This window comes from Sphaeramia orbicularis, chromosome 17 (assembly GCF_902148855.1).
Source record: "Sphaeramia orbicularis chromosome 17, fSphaOr1.1, whole genome shotgun sequence".
NCBI lineage: Eukaryota > Metazoa > Chordata > Actinopteri > Kurtiformes > Apogonidae > Sphaeramia > Sphaeramia orbicularis.
The window spans coordinates 45,871,805-45,883,946 of NC_043973.1; the positions used below are offsets into that span (position 1 = coordinate 45,871,805).

Consider the following 12,142-nt stretch of genomic DNA (forward strand, 5'->3'; position numbering starts at 1 on the left):
CAATGAGTAATTTCACAGATAAAGGAGGTTTTAAGTGTTTTTTAGGGGAAGGGGCGGAGCACATATTGGCAAATTCTCACCTATTAATTAATTTTTTTGTGCTTCAATCATTAGTGTGTCTGCCTTTATAGGAAAAATAAAAATGATGACGTCTCACCTCAGAAAGCTTCTCCAGGTACTTCTCAAAGTTTCGGAGGTTCAGGTGGCCGTTCCATTCAGGTAACCTGGTCAGAAGGAAAGGAATTGGTTTAGTTTATATGTATGCAACACATATATTACACAGGTGGATAATAGTGTGATGTAATGAAGGTTGGTGAGATTTGATGTGTGATCAGACAAAATATAAGGTAAAAATCTCTCCCTGCACGAATGTGAAAACTACGTCAAAACCACAAATCAACAGCGAACAGGATGATGTGTGTGTACGTGTGTGTTTCTTACCCCCCAGGCTGGGCAACACACTGATGTATGTCTTGTACAACAGCGGCAGAGCATCGTGGTTAATGTGAAGATTAGGAAGGTGAGGGATGAAATCGTTTCCTACGAGGAAACCCATTAAAATCCAGTCGTCTATTATCCGCTCCAAGTCATAGTCTGCACCGATGTGATTCTGAGGAAACACATAGAAGACAGATTAATACCGCAAAGAAGAACTGTCATCAGAAACTGTGGGATTCATGAACACATTAACAATATATTTGCATCATATAGGCTATCCTATAAACTAGAAACGTGTGAAGTGTCCCTTATTTAACACCAAACATCATATTTGGGTGAAATAATGTTTAAAAACTGGAATATTAATGATAAGAAATGACTAAATATACTATTGACAGCAAGTTTAAAAAAATGCATTACAAGAAACTGTTAAAAGTATTTTTGTATTGCTTTTTCAAATAAAAAGACTACTAAAAATATGTTATATATATATATATATATATATATATATATATACACACATACATACATACACACACACACACACACAAATACAGCAAAGACGGATTCAGAAAAAGTTTGGGGTTTGTATGTGATTGAGGTTGCTTGACACATATTCTTACCCTGAGTTCAGAGAATTCATAGTCGATATATTCCCTCATCAGAGACAAGTGAAGCAAATGGAAAGTAGTTTCCTCTGGGGCCGTTATCCTGAGAGAGAAGAAAAGAGCAACGGTCAGAAAAAGAAATAATGAAGAAGTGCAGTTAAATAGGCTGGTACAGTGTATAAAGAGACAGTAAACCTCCTTCCTTTTATTTCAGTGGTAAACTGTTGCTGCTACATTCACCACCACTTTAACTCTTACTGCTGCTGTTTATTGTGCAATATTCCACATACTCAGAAGTTTATTTTATTACTGTTTTTTTTTCCATGTTTTAAGGCAGTTTTCATTCTGTTCTGTTTAGCTTTTATGCATTTTATTTTATATATTTGTTTGGATCAAGGTCTTCTTATTTTCAAATATATAACAAGAAACATACAACTTGAACATAAAACCGTTCTATCAAGTTCCTATCCAACTAAAACCCCCACCCAGCCCAAGTACTGGACCCTCATTGACTTTATATACAGCTGGACATAATATACATGTGTACAAAAATGTACAAACACCCTTCAAATATGTACAGAGACACACACATACAGACATACATATACACACACATACACTTTTTCATAAATAAATAAATATATATTATAATATATAATATTATATATACACACACACACACACACGTGTGCATATTTATGTATTTATTTGTGTATTATTTTCTTTCTTCCCCTTTATTTATTCATTTACTTATGTGTACGTGAACTTACAAATATGCAGGTGTATGTATTTGCATATGTATGTGTGTGTATTTATTTATTTAGACACATACATATATACTGTATGTGTGCATACATATATATATATATTATATTATATATATATACACATACATACATACACACACACTGTATATGTCTAAATAAATAAATAATAAACATTAAAAAAATTAAAAAAAAAAAAAAAAAAAAAGGTACACATATTGGAGTTACATAGATATGTTGATAGTTACCATGTCTTCTACAGAGCACATAAATGGCTGCCAAGTGGCACAGAACTTTGTAGTGGAACCCCTAACGGTATACCCATTTATTTTATCCTTTTATGTTTTTTGCTGCTCCAAACACAGAGACCTGGGTAACTATATTTCGTTCTGTCATGGCTATTGATTGAATAACAGTAAAGCTGAGTCTGAGCGAACAGAGGTGAATGTGAACGGACCTTTTCTGGGATTTCTTCCCTCCAAAGCGGACCTCCTCTCTGAGCAGCGAGAAATTGGGTTCATGGCTGGTCAAACCTAACATTATCTGCAACACACAGAGTGCAGAGCGTGTGAAGTTCTCTGTTAAGTATCAGTGGAGTGTTATTTACGTCTGCGCGGACACACATGAACCCTACCAGGTCAGCGTCCAGGCCGTACAGGCAGTGTCGGGTGTTGGGGTTGTGACCAGGCTTCGCTTTCTCCGCGCGAATAAACTCCATGATCTTATGCTCGCCTTCGCCCGGTGTCTGTGGAGTGGGGAGACAAATTCACCGACAGGACAACTTTCACTAACAAAACAGGTGTCAAACATATGGCCGTGGGCCAAAAAAGGCCCACCATAGGGTCCAATCTGGCCCTTGGCGCAAATTTAAAAATGTAGAAATTATACTGAAGATATTAACAATTAAAGGTGTCAGAGTCAGTTTAGAACAGAACAGAACAGAATAGAATAGAATAGCTTTACTGTCACTATACTCATGTACAATGAGATTTAAGGGCAGCTCCTTCAATGCAAACATATACATAGAATAAACAGTATAAAAATGATAGATTTCAATGATATATAATGTGTGTATCCTAAGATAAAATAAGTTATATACAGAATGAAATTTTAGTTCAGTTTTCACTTACAGACCAATTCAATTTCAAGTGGACCAGATCAGTAAAATAAATAATAATATAATAATAATAATATATATAATAATAATAATAATAATAATAAAAGTCATACATTTGGCCCAGGGTTCAAAACCAGCCTGTGGTATGAATTTGTGAAACAAAAAAAATTACACTAAAGATATTAACTATCATTTTAGCTCACGTTCCACATTCAGCCAGATTTGAGCTTAAGTGGGCAGGACCTGTAAAATACTATCATGATAACATAAATAATGACAACTCCAAATTGTTCTCTTTGCTTTAGTGTAAAAAAATTTAATTACATGAAATTGTTTACATTTACCAACCATTCTTTCCCAAAAAATGTGAATAACCTGAATAAATATGAAAAACCTGAAGTGTTTCATGAGAAAAAAAGTGCAATTTAACAAAATTCTGCCTGTTATTAAATGTTTTGTGTATTTGTAGATCCACTGTGATCTGAATGTTGTAATACACATGTATAAATAAGAAGCTGAGGCAGAATATTGTTAAAGTTTTACTTGGTTTTTTTTTTAAGATATTTCACTTCTTTCATGTTATTCAAATTTTAAGGAAACTTTTGTAAACATTTTCATTTTACTTTTTTCACTGTTATTATTTGACTTTTTTCGGCCCCCTTAGGCTGTATGTGGCCCTTGATCTAAATTGAGTTTGACACCCCTGATTTACACTGCGAGAATAAAAAACAGAATACTTTTTTAAAAGTAACTGTACAGACATAAATAGTCCAACGCACCTCATGTCCAGACAGGTAGACTTTGACTTTCTGCCACATCTTGTCAGTGGAGAGTTTGTTGTAGACAAAATACTTGAGCTGCTCTTGAAGTCTCGCCATAAAGTCGGTACCTGAAACACAGATGTGGGATTATCCAGATATCATCGCATACGCAGGTGTCAAACATACGGCCTGTGGGCCAAAACCGGCCCGCCAAAGGGTCCTACCGGGCCGTGGGGAATCTGAATCTGTGTAACGCAAAAATTGACACTGAAAATATTAACAATTAACTAAGTGAAACTCATTTAAGCCCAATATGATCTTGAGTGGATCAGACCAGTAAAACACTACCATAATAACCTTTAAATAGAATAGAATAGAATAGAATAGAATAGAACAGAAGCTTTATTGTCATTGTACACTTAACAAGAAAACTTTGTTTAGCAGCAATAATCCCTCTTGTAGCGGCTACCATTTCAAGTATGCTAAAAATAAACACATATGCATAAATACATTAAAAAGTATTAAAACCAGAAATAAATAAAATTAAATTAAAAAAAAAAAATGACAAGTACAAATTTTTCTGTTTTAGAATTTAAAAAAGTAAAATTAGAAGAAAATGTTTTCATTTACCAACTAGTCTTTCGAAAAAAATATGAATAACCTGAACAAATATGAACCTGAAATGTCTTTAGAGAAATTCGTGCAATTTTAACAATATTCTGCCTGTTACTAAATGCTTTATGTATTTGTAAGTTGTAATGTAATGTACAAACTGAGGCATAATATTGTTAAAATTGCACTTATTTTTCATAACATGTTTCAGGTTGTTCATGTTACTCACATATTTAAAGACACTTCATAGATGTAAACATGTTCATAATGTAATTTTACTTTTTTTTTTTTTTTTTTTACAGTTATTTTACTGGTTCAGCCCATTTGAGATCATAATGGGCTGAATGAACTAAAATGAGTTTGACACCCCTGATCAAGTATGCCAAAATCTGATGCTGTAACCGCACTAAATGTATGCAGGAAGTGATAATTACACCTTAATGAGACAACTGCTATACAGTCATGGAAAAAATGATGGACCACCAAGTCATCAAACACAATGGTTATGGAATCAAGTACTAACCCCTGTGTGTATCATGTGACTAAAACAGACAGAAAAAAAAACATGGAATGTCTAAAAGCACTGTTTTTGTCAGTACAATGCCATAGATATTGATGGAAGAACTGAAGTGATTTTGTTTATTATCAAGAAAACATCGAAAATGGATAGATATCAGCTCTGAAATTAAACTACTATGAGCTATTTTTGGTGTTAGCATTATATTTGTCCAAACAAACATACCTTTAGTTGTACCAGGCATTAAAATGAACAAGAAATTGAAGAAAACATGTTATAAATAATTTTTCCACGACTGTGCATATGAAAGTGTTATTTTATCACTGTATCAGTGTGTTTTGAACAGCTTTACCAGGAGTGATGCAGTTGGAGTCGAAGCGAGCCTCTGTGGGCAGCACCTCTCCTTTATCCAGAGCCTTTTTTATCTTTTCTTCAGCTTCTTTGGCAGACCTAGACACAGACATCCATCCACACACACCCACACACACACACAGTCACAAATCAAAGAGAGCAGGTCATGCTGACTTACTGTCTCCAGCTATTGTCCAGCCTGCAGTCGTGTCTCTTCAGTTCTTATCGTAGTAGAAAACAGGGCTGTTTGACTAAGGGCTTGTTTTTTTCGTTATTAGGTAGTTCATAAAACGAGGGATGCACGATAATTGGTTTTTTTTTTTACAATCGATACTGATAACAAACAACAATAGCTCCTACTCTTCAAATTCTTTTATTATTATATCAAGTCAGTGGTAAAACTCAGTTAATATTCAAATAAAAGCTTGTACTGAACCAAAAGTATATGGCAGCTTGACATGGACAATAGAGCAAGGGTTTTTAGTTACTTACTATTTATGTCCACATACATAATTTGGTGATGATCGACCGCTGTTTTCAGACATTAAGCGACATCAAGCTTTTCCTTCTGATTAGATAGATTGAAAAAATGACTGTGCCATTAGTTAAAGTTAGTTACACTTCAGCGACCTTGGCGCTTAAAGGGTTAGTGTGATTAGGGCTGGGTATCATGGCCAATTTCCTTAATCGATTCGATTTCAATTCGTAGCGGTCCGCCATTGTCGCCTTACTGTTCCTCTAACTCCACACCTATAGCTGAGTGTGGATCCAAGTTAATATTCCTAGAACAACTGGTTTCCGCGGCCCGCCTCAGAGAGTCTCCGCCGACCAGGGTGGCCAGTTCCTCTGCACTGTGGGTTTGAGTTTGAGGCCGGGAGGACCTCCTGCGGGTGGTTTTCCCCACCCTTCCTCTGTGCCCCTCCCACGCCAGAACCGTCATGAGCGAAATCAAGATGCCCCATCTACCCCAGGGTCCCACGAGACGGAGCTGACCACGCCTCCATGTTGGTGGAACCCTGGTCAGGTACTCACGGTCCTGCTCTGAAAAATCGATCTCATCCACTATTAATCGATTACGGAAAATTAAAATGAAATCAATCTAACAATCGATCAAACAGATTTTTTTTTACTCAGCCCTAAATGTAATTCCATTTGCTGTTGTTGTTGTTTGTTAACACTTTTGCCGCAAAACTATTGGTTGAATTCATACCAAACTGGGTTTATAGATTGACAGTAACCCAGAATAGATCTCATTACATTTTGGGAAAAGTAGGTCAAAGTTCAAAATTTTTATGAATTTCTTAAATCTTTTTTTCCCCATTTACTTATAATGGGCGATATTTCAAACGTCTATAAAAACATCAATTTTGACTCAATTTACTTCAAACTTGGAACATATATAGAGGTAAATGATACACTGACATCAGCACACACATAGACATGATGTCATCAGCTGGATCAATGCCAAAACAAACTACAATATGTGCGAGGGGCGGGGTTTGTTTGGTCATGTCATGTTTAAGTCACAGTCATGTTTAAATGTCAAACAAGAGAAGCACATGCAGCTATATGTGGTCACTACTACAAAAAAGCCCAATCAGATAATAGCATAGGAATAAGGATCCTTTATGTTTCAGATTTTTTTCAGTTTGTACCTGAATCTCCGTCCTCTCTGCTGGTTCATCTTGGCCCTCGGTGCCACGCCGTCCACAGCCATGAAGAACACCTTGCGTGGCTTGATGATTCTGAAGAGCACCTCCAGGTAATGGAAGATGTCTGCAAATATCTTCTCCTCGGAAATGCGAAAATGAACATCCTCGTCGTTTGGGTGGGAACACTGGTGGATGATCCCATTCATGTCCAGGTAGAGATTGTCAAATTCTGGAATCTGAATAAAGGCAAACAACAAAACATAGGTGCAAAGAATTTAAGTATATTCTGCATCATTTTCCAGGACATTTTCAGTCACTACAGAAACAAGTTATCAGGTCATACACTAATCTATTCCATTGTCCCCCTCATTCTGTGGAGGTGTACTTTTCTATAATTGTAACTTGCATTTACTCAAATGTTTTCTATGTTTATTACTCAGACATACGATGTGCAGTCTACGGCTTTAATTTATCTATGAAAAATAATTAGGATAAATGTATCATAGAATAATGCAAACACACCCTGTTGGGTTTCTGTAAATTGGCTTAAAATTTGATTTGATCTATCTCTCCTTTATGTGAAGCACTTTGTAACATGCTGTTTTAAAAAGTACTATATAAATAAAGCTTTACTTACTTACCTACCCGCAGATTACAACGGAGCACTTCATTAACCTGACAAACTGGAGTTACAATGTTCAACTGGGCAATTTCTAACTCAACTTTCTCTTCTCTATTACTTTCTCTTCTCCAGCACTTCCTCTAAAATTATTTGTATATTTTCTATAAATCACTGAAAAACAATTCCCCTTGTTTCATCTCAGTTTAGGCACAAAAGTTCACAAGGCAGGAGGAGGATAAATACTTTTCCAGAATAACTTAACCGTTTTTTTCTCATTTTCCATATGTTTTCCATGACTGCAAAATCGGTCACTCATTTACCAGGTTTCCCAGGTTTTCCAAGACGCGCGGGAAACCTGATAAAAACAATTAAATACTTAAAGAGAGTGCCTTGGAGGTTTCTTCCTGTTTGTTACAAAGGTGTGTGTGTTGGTTGATGTGGGAACAAGTTTCAAAACAAATAAACAATCACCAACAGTACACAGCTGCATAAAAAGCTCTTTTATTGTTATATCAAACTGTCTTACGCAATGAGAGACGCACTGAACAACATCCAGCTGATGAAACTCCAGCTCCAGCAGTGAAATACATTCTTCCTCATTACATATTACACTAAGTTAACTACAGTTCATCTTTGCGCTGCAGAAGTTGGCAAAATAGGGAACCGGTACTTATTCATATTTAATAATTTCCTCATGATGTGAACTACAGGTGCGTTTCGTTGTTGCTGGATTAGAAACATCTATCCCAAAAGTACAGAATAAGTGGGATGACAACAATAACCAGCTGTAGCCTCTATTCATCTGTTGTTGGCGCAAGTTAGTTAGCTAGCTAGCTTTATTGTTGTTCAGAATGTTCTTGCCCAACAATGACAAAAAAGTGCCAATGTTTACACGTTCCTTAGTCAAATTAACTTCGACCTGTTACTCAGTTGTCCCAAGTCGAGAAGCTAAACCCAAGCTAGTTGAAACAATTTCGTAAATAAGGTAACATAACGCCGCTAAGTGTAAATAAACACCGGGGACCTACGTGTTCTAAAATAACACCGCTGTATGTAACTTCGGCTAACTACTAGGAATAAAACTTCAATGGCCTGCTGGACTTAGCTCACTGATAGCCAGCCGCTAAGTAAGCTAACGCCAATTGTGAAGCTAACCGTAGAATTCACTGGTTCCTACCTGATGTTCCTTGACAACTTCACTAAGACAAGGATAGCGCTCCGAGATCCATCGGTAAAATTTCGGTACTCCCATCTTGTCCACGAAGCTTTTAGCCTCCGAGTCAAACTAATAAAAGGTCCGAAAATGTTAGCAGATATTTAGCCCAAAGCGTAATTGCATAAAGCCAAGGTTTGACAAGGTAACATGAGAACTTGCTTGAAGGGGCAGTCCGGTTTTGTTTCCAGCGGCCGCTAACTAAGCTAGTTGTCCGATGTCCGTCTGTTAAAACATTCCGCCGCTAGTCGGAAAACAAAGGTTCCGCATTGTGTTGTAGCTCACGTCAAGCCCTTTTCTCTCGTTTCACACACTTAAAAACTTAAATAAATAAATAAATAGTATTTATTAATTCATTTTCAATGATAAATAAATAATATTTATTTTTTTTATTTTTAGAAGTTTTTAAGTGTGTGAAATGAGAGAAAGGGGCTTGATGGGCGATACAGCACAAAGCGGAACCTTTGTTTTCTAAATAAAACAAATGAACAAACAACAAATAAATAAATGTATAGTATATGTGTCAGCCCTGTGATAAACTGGCGACTGGTGCCTTCACCCATAAATAGCTGAGATAGGCTCCAGTGACCCCCCGTGACCCTAGTGAGAATAAAGCAGGTTCAGAAAATGAATGAATAAATGTATAGTAATAATCAACTCAACAAAAATCAATTGTATTTATGAAATCAATAAAAAATAAAAACGATAAAAGCACAAGCATTCTTCAATAGATTATATTCTATTTTATTTCTTGTTGGATTATTTTAAATTAGGGCTGAAGAGCACAGGTTAAAGTCATACAGTGATTACACTGATGTATAAGTAAAAAGCCTCCAGAATAAACGTAGTTTAATCATTCATGCAGAAAAAATAACTCACAATGTTGATTGGCTGTAGTTTCCAAGATACAGTCTTGGGTCAAAATGTGAGAATAAATGAGTGAATGAGTTATAATCGAAAGGAATGTTTGCCTCAGAGTTATCAATAAAGTTTAGGAAAAAGAGCTCTGAAGTTCTACCAAAGATGGCAATGTATTGGTTTGCAGAGATATGAACTGAATTTATTTCCAGCGACAGGCATTTATGTGACCACTAGAGGGAGTAGTGAGTCACTCTGTCGTTTCCCACAGTGCAGTGGTTCCCAAGGTTTTTTGGCTCGTGACCCCATTTTAACATCACAAATTTCTGGCGACCCCAGACATTCAAAACAGAGACTTTATTTTGATCATGTAATAGTTTGCTATACTATGTTGCAAATAAACATTAATTTTAGAGGACATTTAGTCTATTTAATGTATATTATTGTGGACCAGTGGCGATTTCTCATTGACTGCAAGGGAAGCTCGGCTTCCCCTAAAATTACGAAAATTAAATGGTTAAATATGTTCGGTTGTGTTGACATTTTATTGACTACAAATGTGTTAGAACATGTTCATCTCACAGACGAGTTTGTTCAGAATCAGTTTTATCACAAACCAACAGACTCGATGTTGTTCACTTCTCCTCCATTCCCGTGTCTCTGTTTTCTCCTCCATCTCTGCTCAGTGCATTTGTCCGTAGACTGCGGGCGTCTCTGGGCTTCAATGGGACTGAGTGGAACTGTTTTTTTCATTGCATCAAAACTGGACGGTAATTGGATAAATGCCACGATGTTGTCCCGCCCCTGGACGCCAGGCGTCTCTGGGGGTGAATGGAGCTGTGGGCGGAGCTCGGCCGGGCTGGACACCAGAATCCCACGTACTGATTGGAGGATCAGTCGAAAGGCTGAATCTCGTTTGATTGACAGCTAGTTTCAGATCTCCTCCTTCACTGACACAGTTCAGTTTAATACCGTCGCACATTCTGCTGTGAAATCAGAGAAACCACTACGAAATTACTCGTTCATTTCTTGCACTGTAAATAAAACCCACTCATTGTACTTCCTTGTTTCAATTTAACATAATTTCACAGTTTTCTTGTTTCAGTTCCATAATTTAATCATTTCTTGTTCAGTTTAATATCGTTTTGTAGATAGTTAAATCAATCATACTGTCGGCTAGGTCGGAGTGAAAGGAGCATCTGTTTAAAAAGGCTGAAGTCTTACACCCACAACACTTTGGGCCAAGGCAATCTGAGCAGAGAGGACACTGGTCCAGTCCCTGGAAAAGACGCCTACTTGGTCCGATAAGGTCACTGAGCATTTTCTTAATTCTTTTTTTTTCTTTTTTTTAATGTAAGCCAACAATGAGCTTCCCCTGTCTGAAAGACGAGCAGCCGCCACTGTTGTGGACGGAGGCAGAAAAGTCAGGTGTAGATTACTGCACAAAGGGAGAATTTGATTTTCCTTGGTCAGGATATGTACAGTCAGTCCAGCTTGGATTTGCAAGGCTGACAATTAATACTGAACAAACAAGAACTCAAACTATGAATTATGAAAGAGCTGCAGCATCTGAAACTGACCACAATGAACATCTGACAGATAAACAGAAGCACAGTGCTTCAGTTTCAGACTCACAGTTTGTCATGTCTGTTATGGATTATGATTGTCTCTGTCAACTCACCATATATATATATATATATATATAATATATATATATATATTATATATATATATATATATAATATTATATCATATATATGTGTGTGTATATCTATATCTATCTATCTATCTATCTATCTATCTATCTATAATCTATCTCTCTCTCCTCTCTCTCTCTCTATATATATATATATATATATATATATATATATATATATTTTTTTTTTTTTTTTTATTATTATTTTTGTTAATCTTTATGAATACTAGAAATTTCAGGCAAACCCCCATTTTGAATTTCACGTGACCCCATATGGGGTCCACCCCAAGGTTGAAAAACACTGCCATAGTGAAGTACGAACAGATCTTTAATGCAGCTATTGATAACATAATCTGTACCGTGTTTTACCTGCAGTTCTTTCTGTCTACAAACAGAGCTAACAGAGCTATAATGTAAACATACAGCTGATGCAACACATGAAGATTATAAGACATTTTGTTTTGTTGACCAACTGTTAAAATAAGCGTCTATGAGTTTTAGTTTGAAGTAGAGCACTTGATGATTCCATAATACAGATGTGTGGAAACAATGACCTAAATTATACTTTATGCAGCAAGTGCTACAGTCTGAGGATACATACTGTTGATGGTTTTGATCTTTAGTTTGTTCTGGTACTAGACTGACCCCTGCTGGTGAGACTTTGTAATATTGTAACATCCTGAAACCCAGGAGAGTGAAAGTTTTGGCTTTTTTTTTACATTCAACAGTTGTCTTGATTGGAAACTGCATAATGTAACAGCTTTTTTCAGATACATTTTTGAAAAGATTATTTGTCTTCATTTATTTATGAAATGTCCTTTGCAATGGACAGCATTTTTTTAAGTACAACTGTGGAACTTTTGCCCCCTACAGAGGTCAAAAATGCATTGCTGGGTCTCACAAGGTTAAAAAAAAAACACTTTAATTGATCAT

At 36.2% G+C, this 12,142-nt stretch overlaps 1 protein-coding gene across 1 annotated transcript in view; it reads right to left on the reverse strand.

Moving 5' to 3' along the window:
• xrn1 (5'-3' exoribonuclease 1) overlaps window positions 1-8,865 on the reverse strand; it is a 52,616-nt gene extending 43,751 nt beyond the window's left edge. The window contains 10 exon segments of the mRNA XM_030159986.1: window positions 158-213; window positions 216-224; window positions 442-610; window positions 1,062-1,149; window positions 2,268-2,353; window positions 2,445-2,555; window positions 3,707-3,816; window positions 5,170-5,267; window positions 6,824-7,056; window positions 8,620-8,865. Coding sequence (XP_030015846.1) covers window positions 158-213; window positions 216-224; window positions 442-610; window positions 1,062-1,149; window positions 2,268-2,353; window positions 2,445-2,555; window positions 3,707-3,816; window positions 5,170-5,267; window positions 6,824-7,056; window positions 8,620-8,694 — 1,035 coding nt within the window. The 5' untranslated portion in view covers window positions 8,695-8,865.
• Between the last annotated feature and the right edge of the window lie 3,277 nt (window positions 8,866-12,142).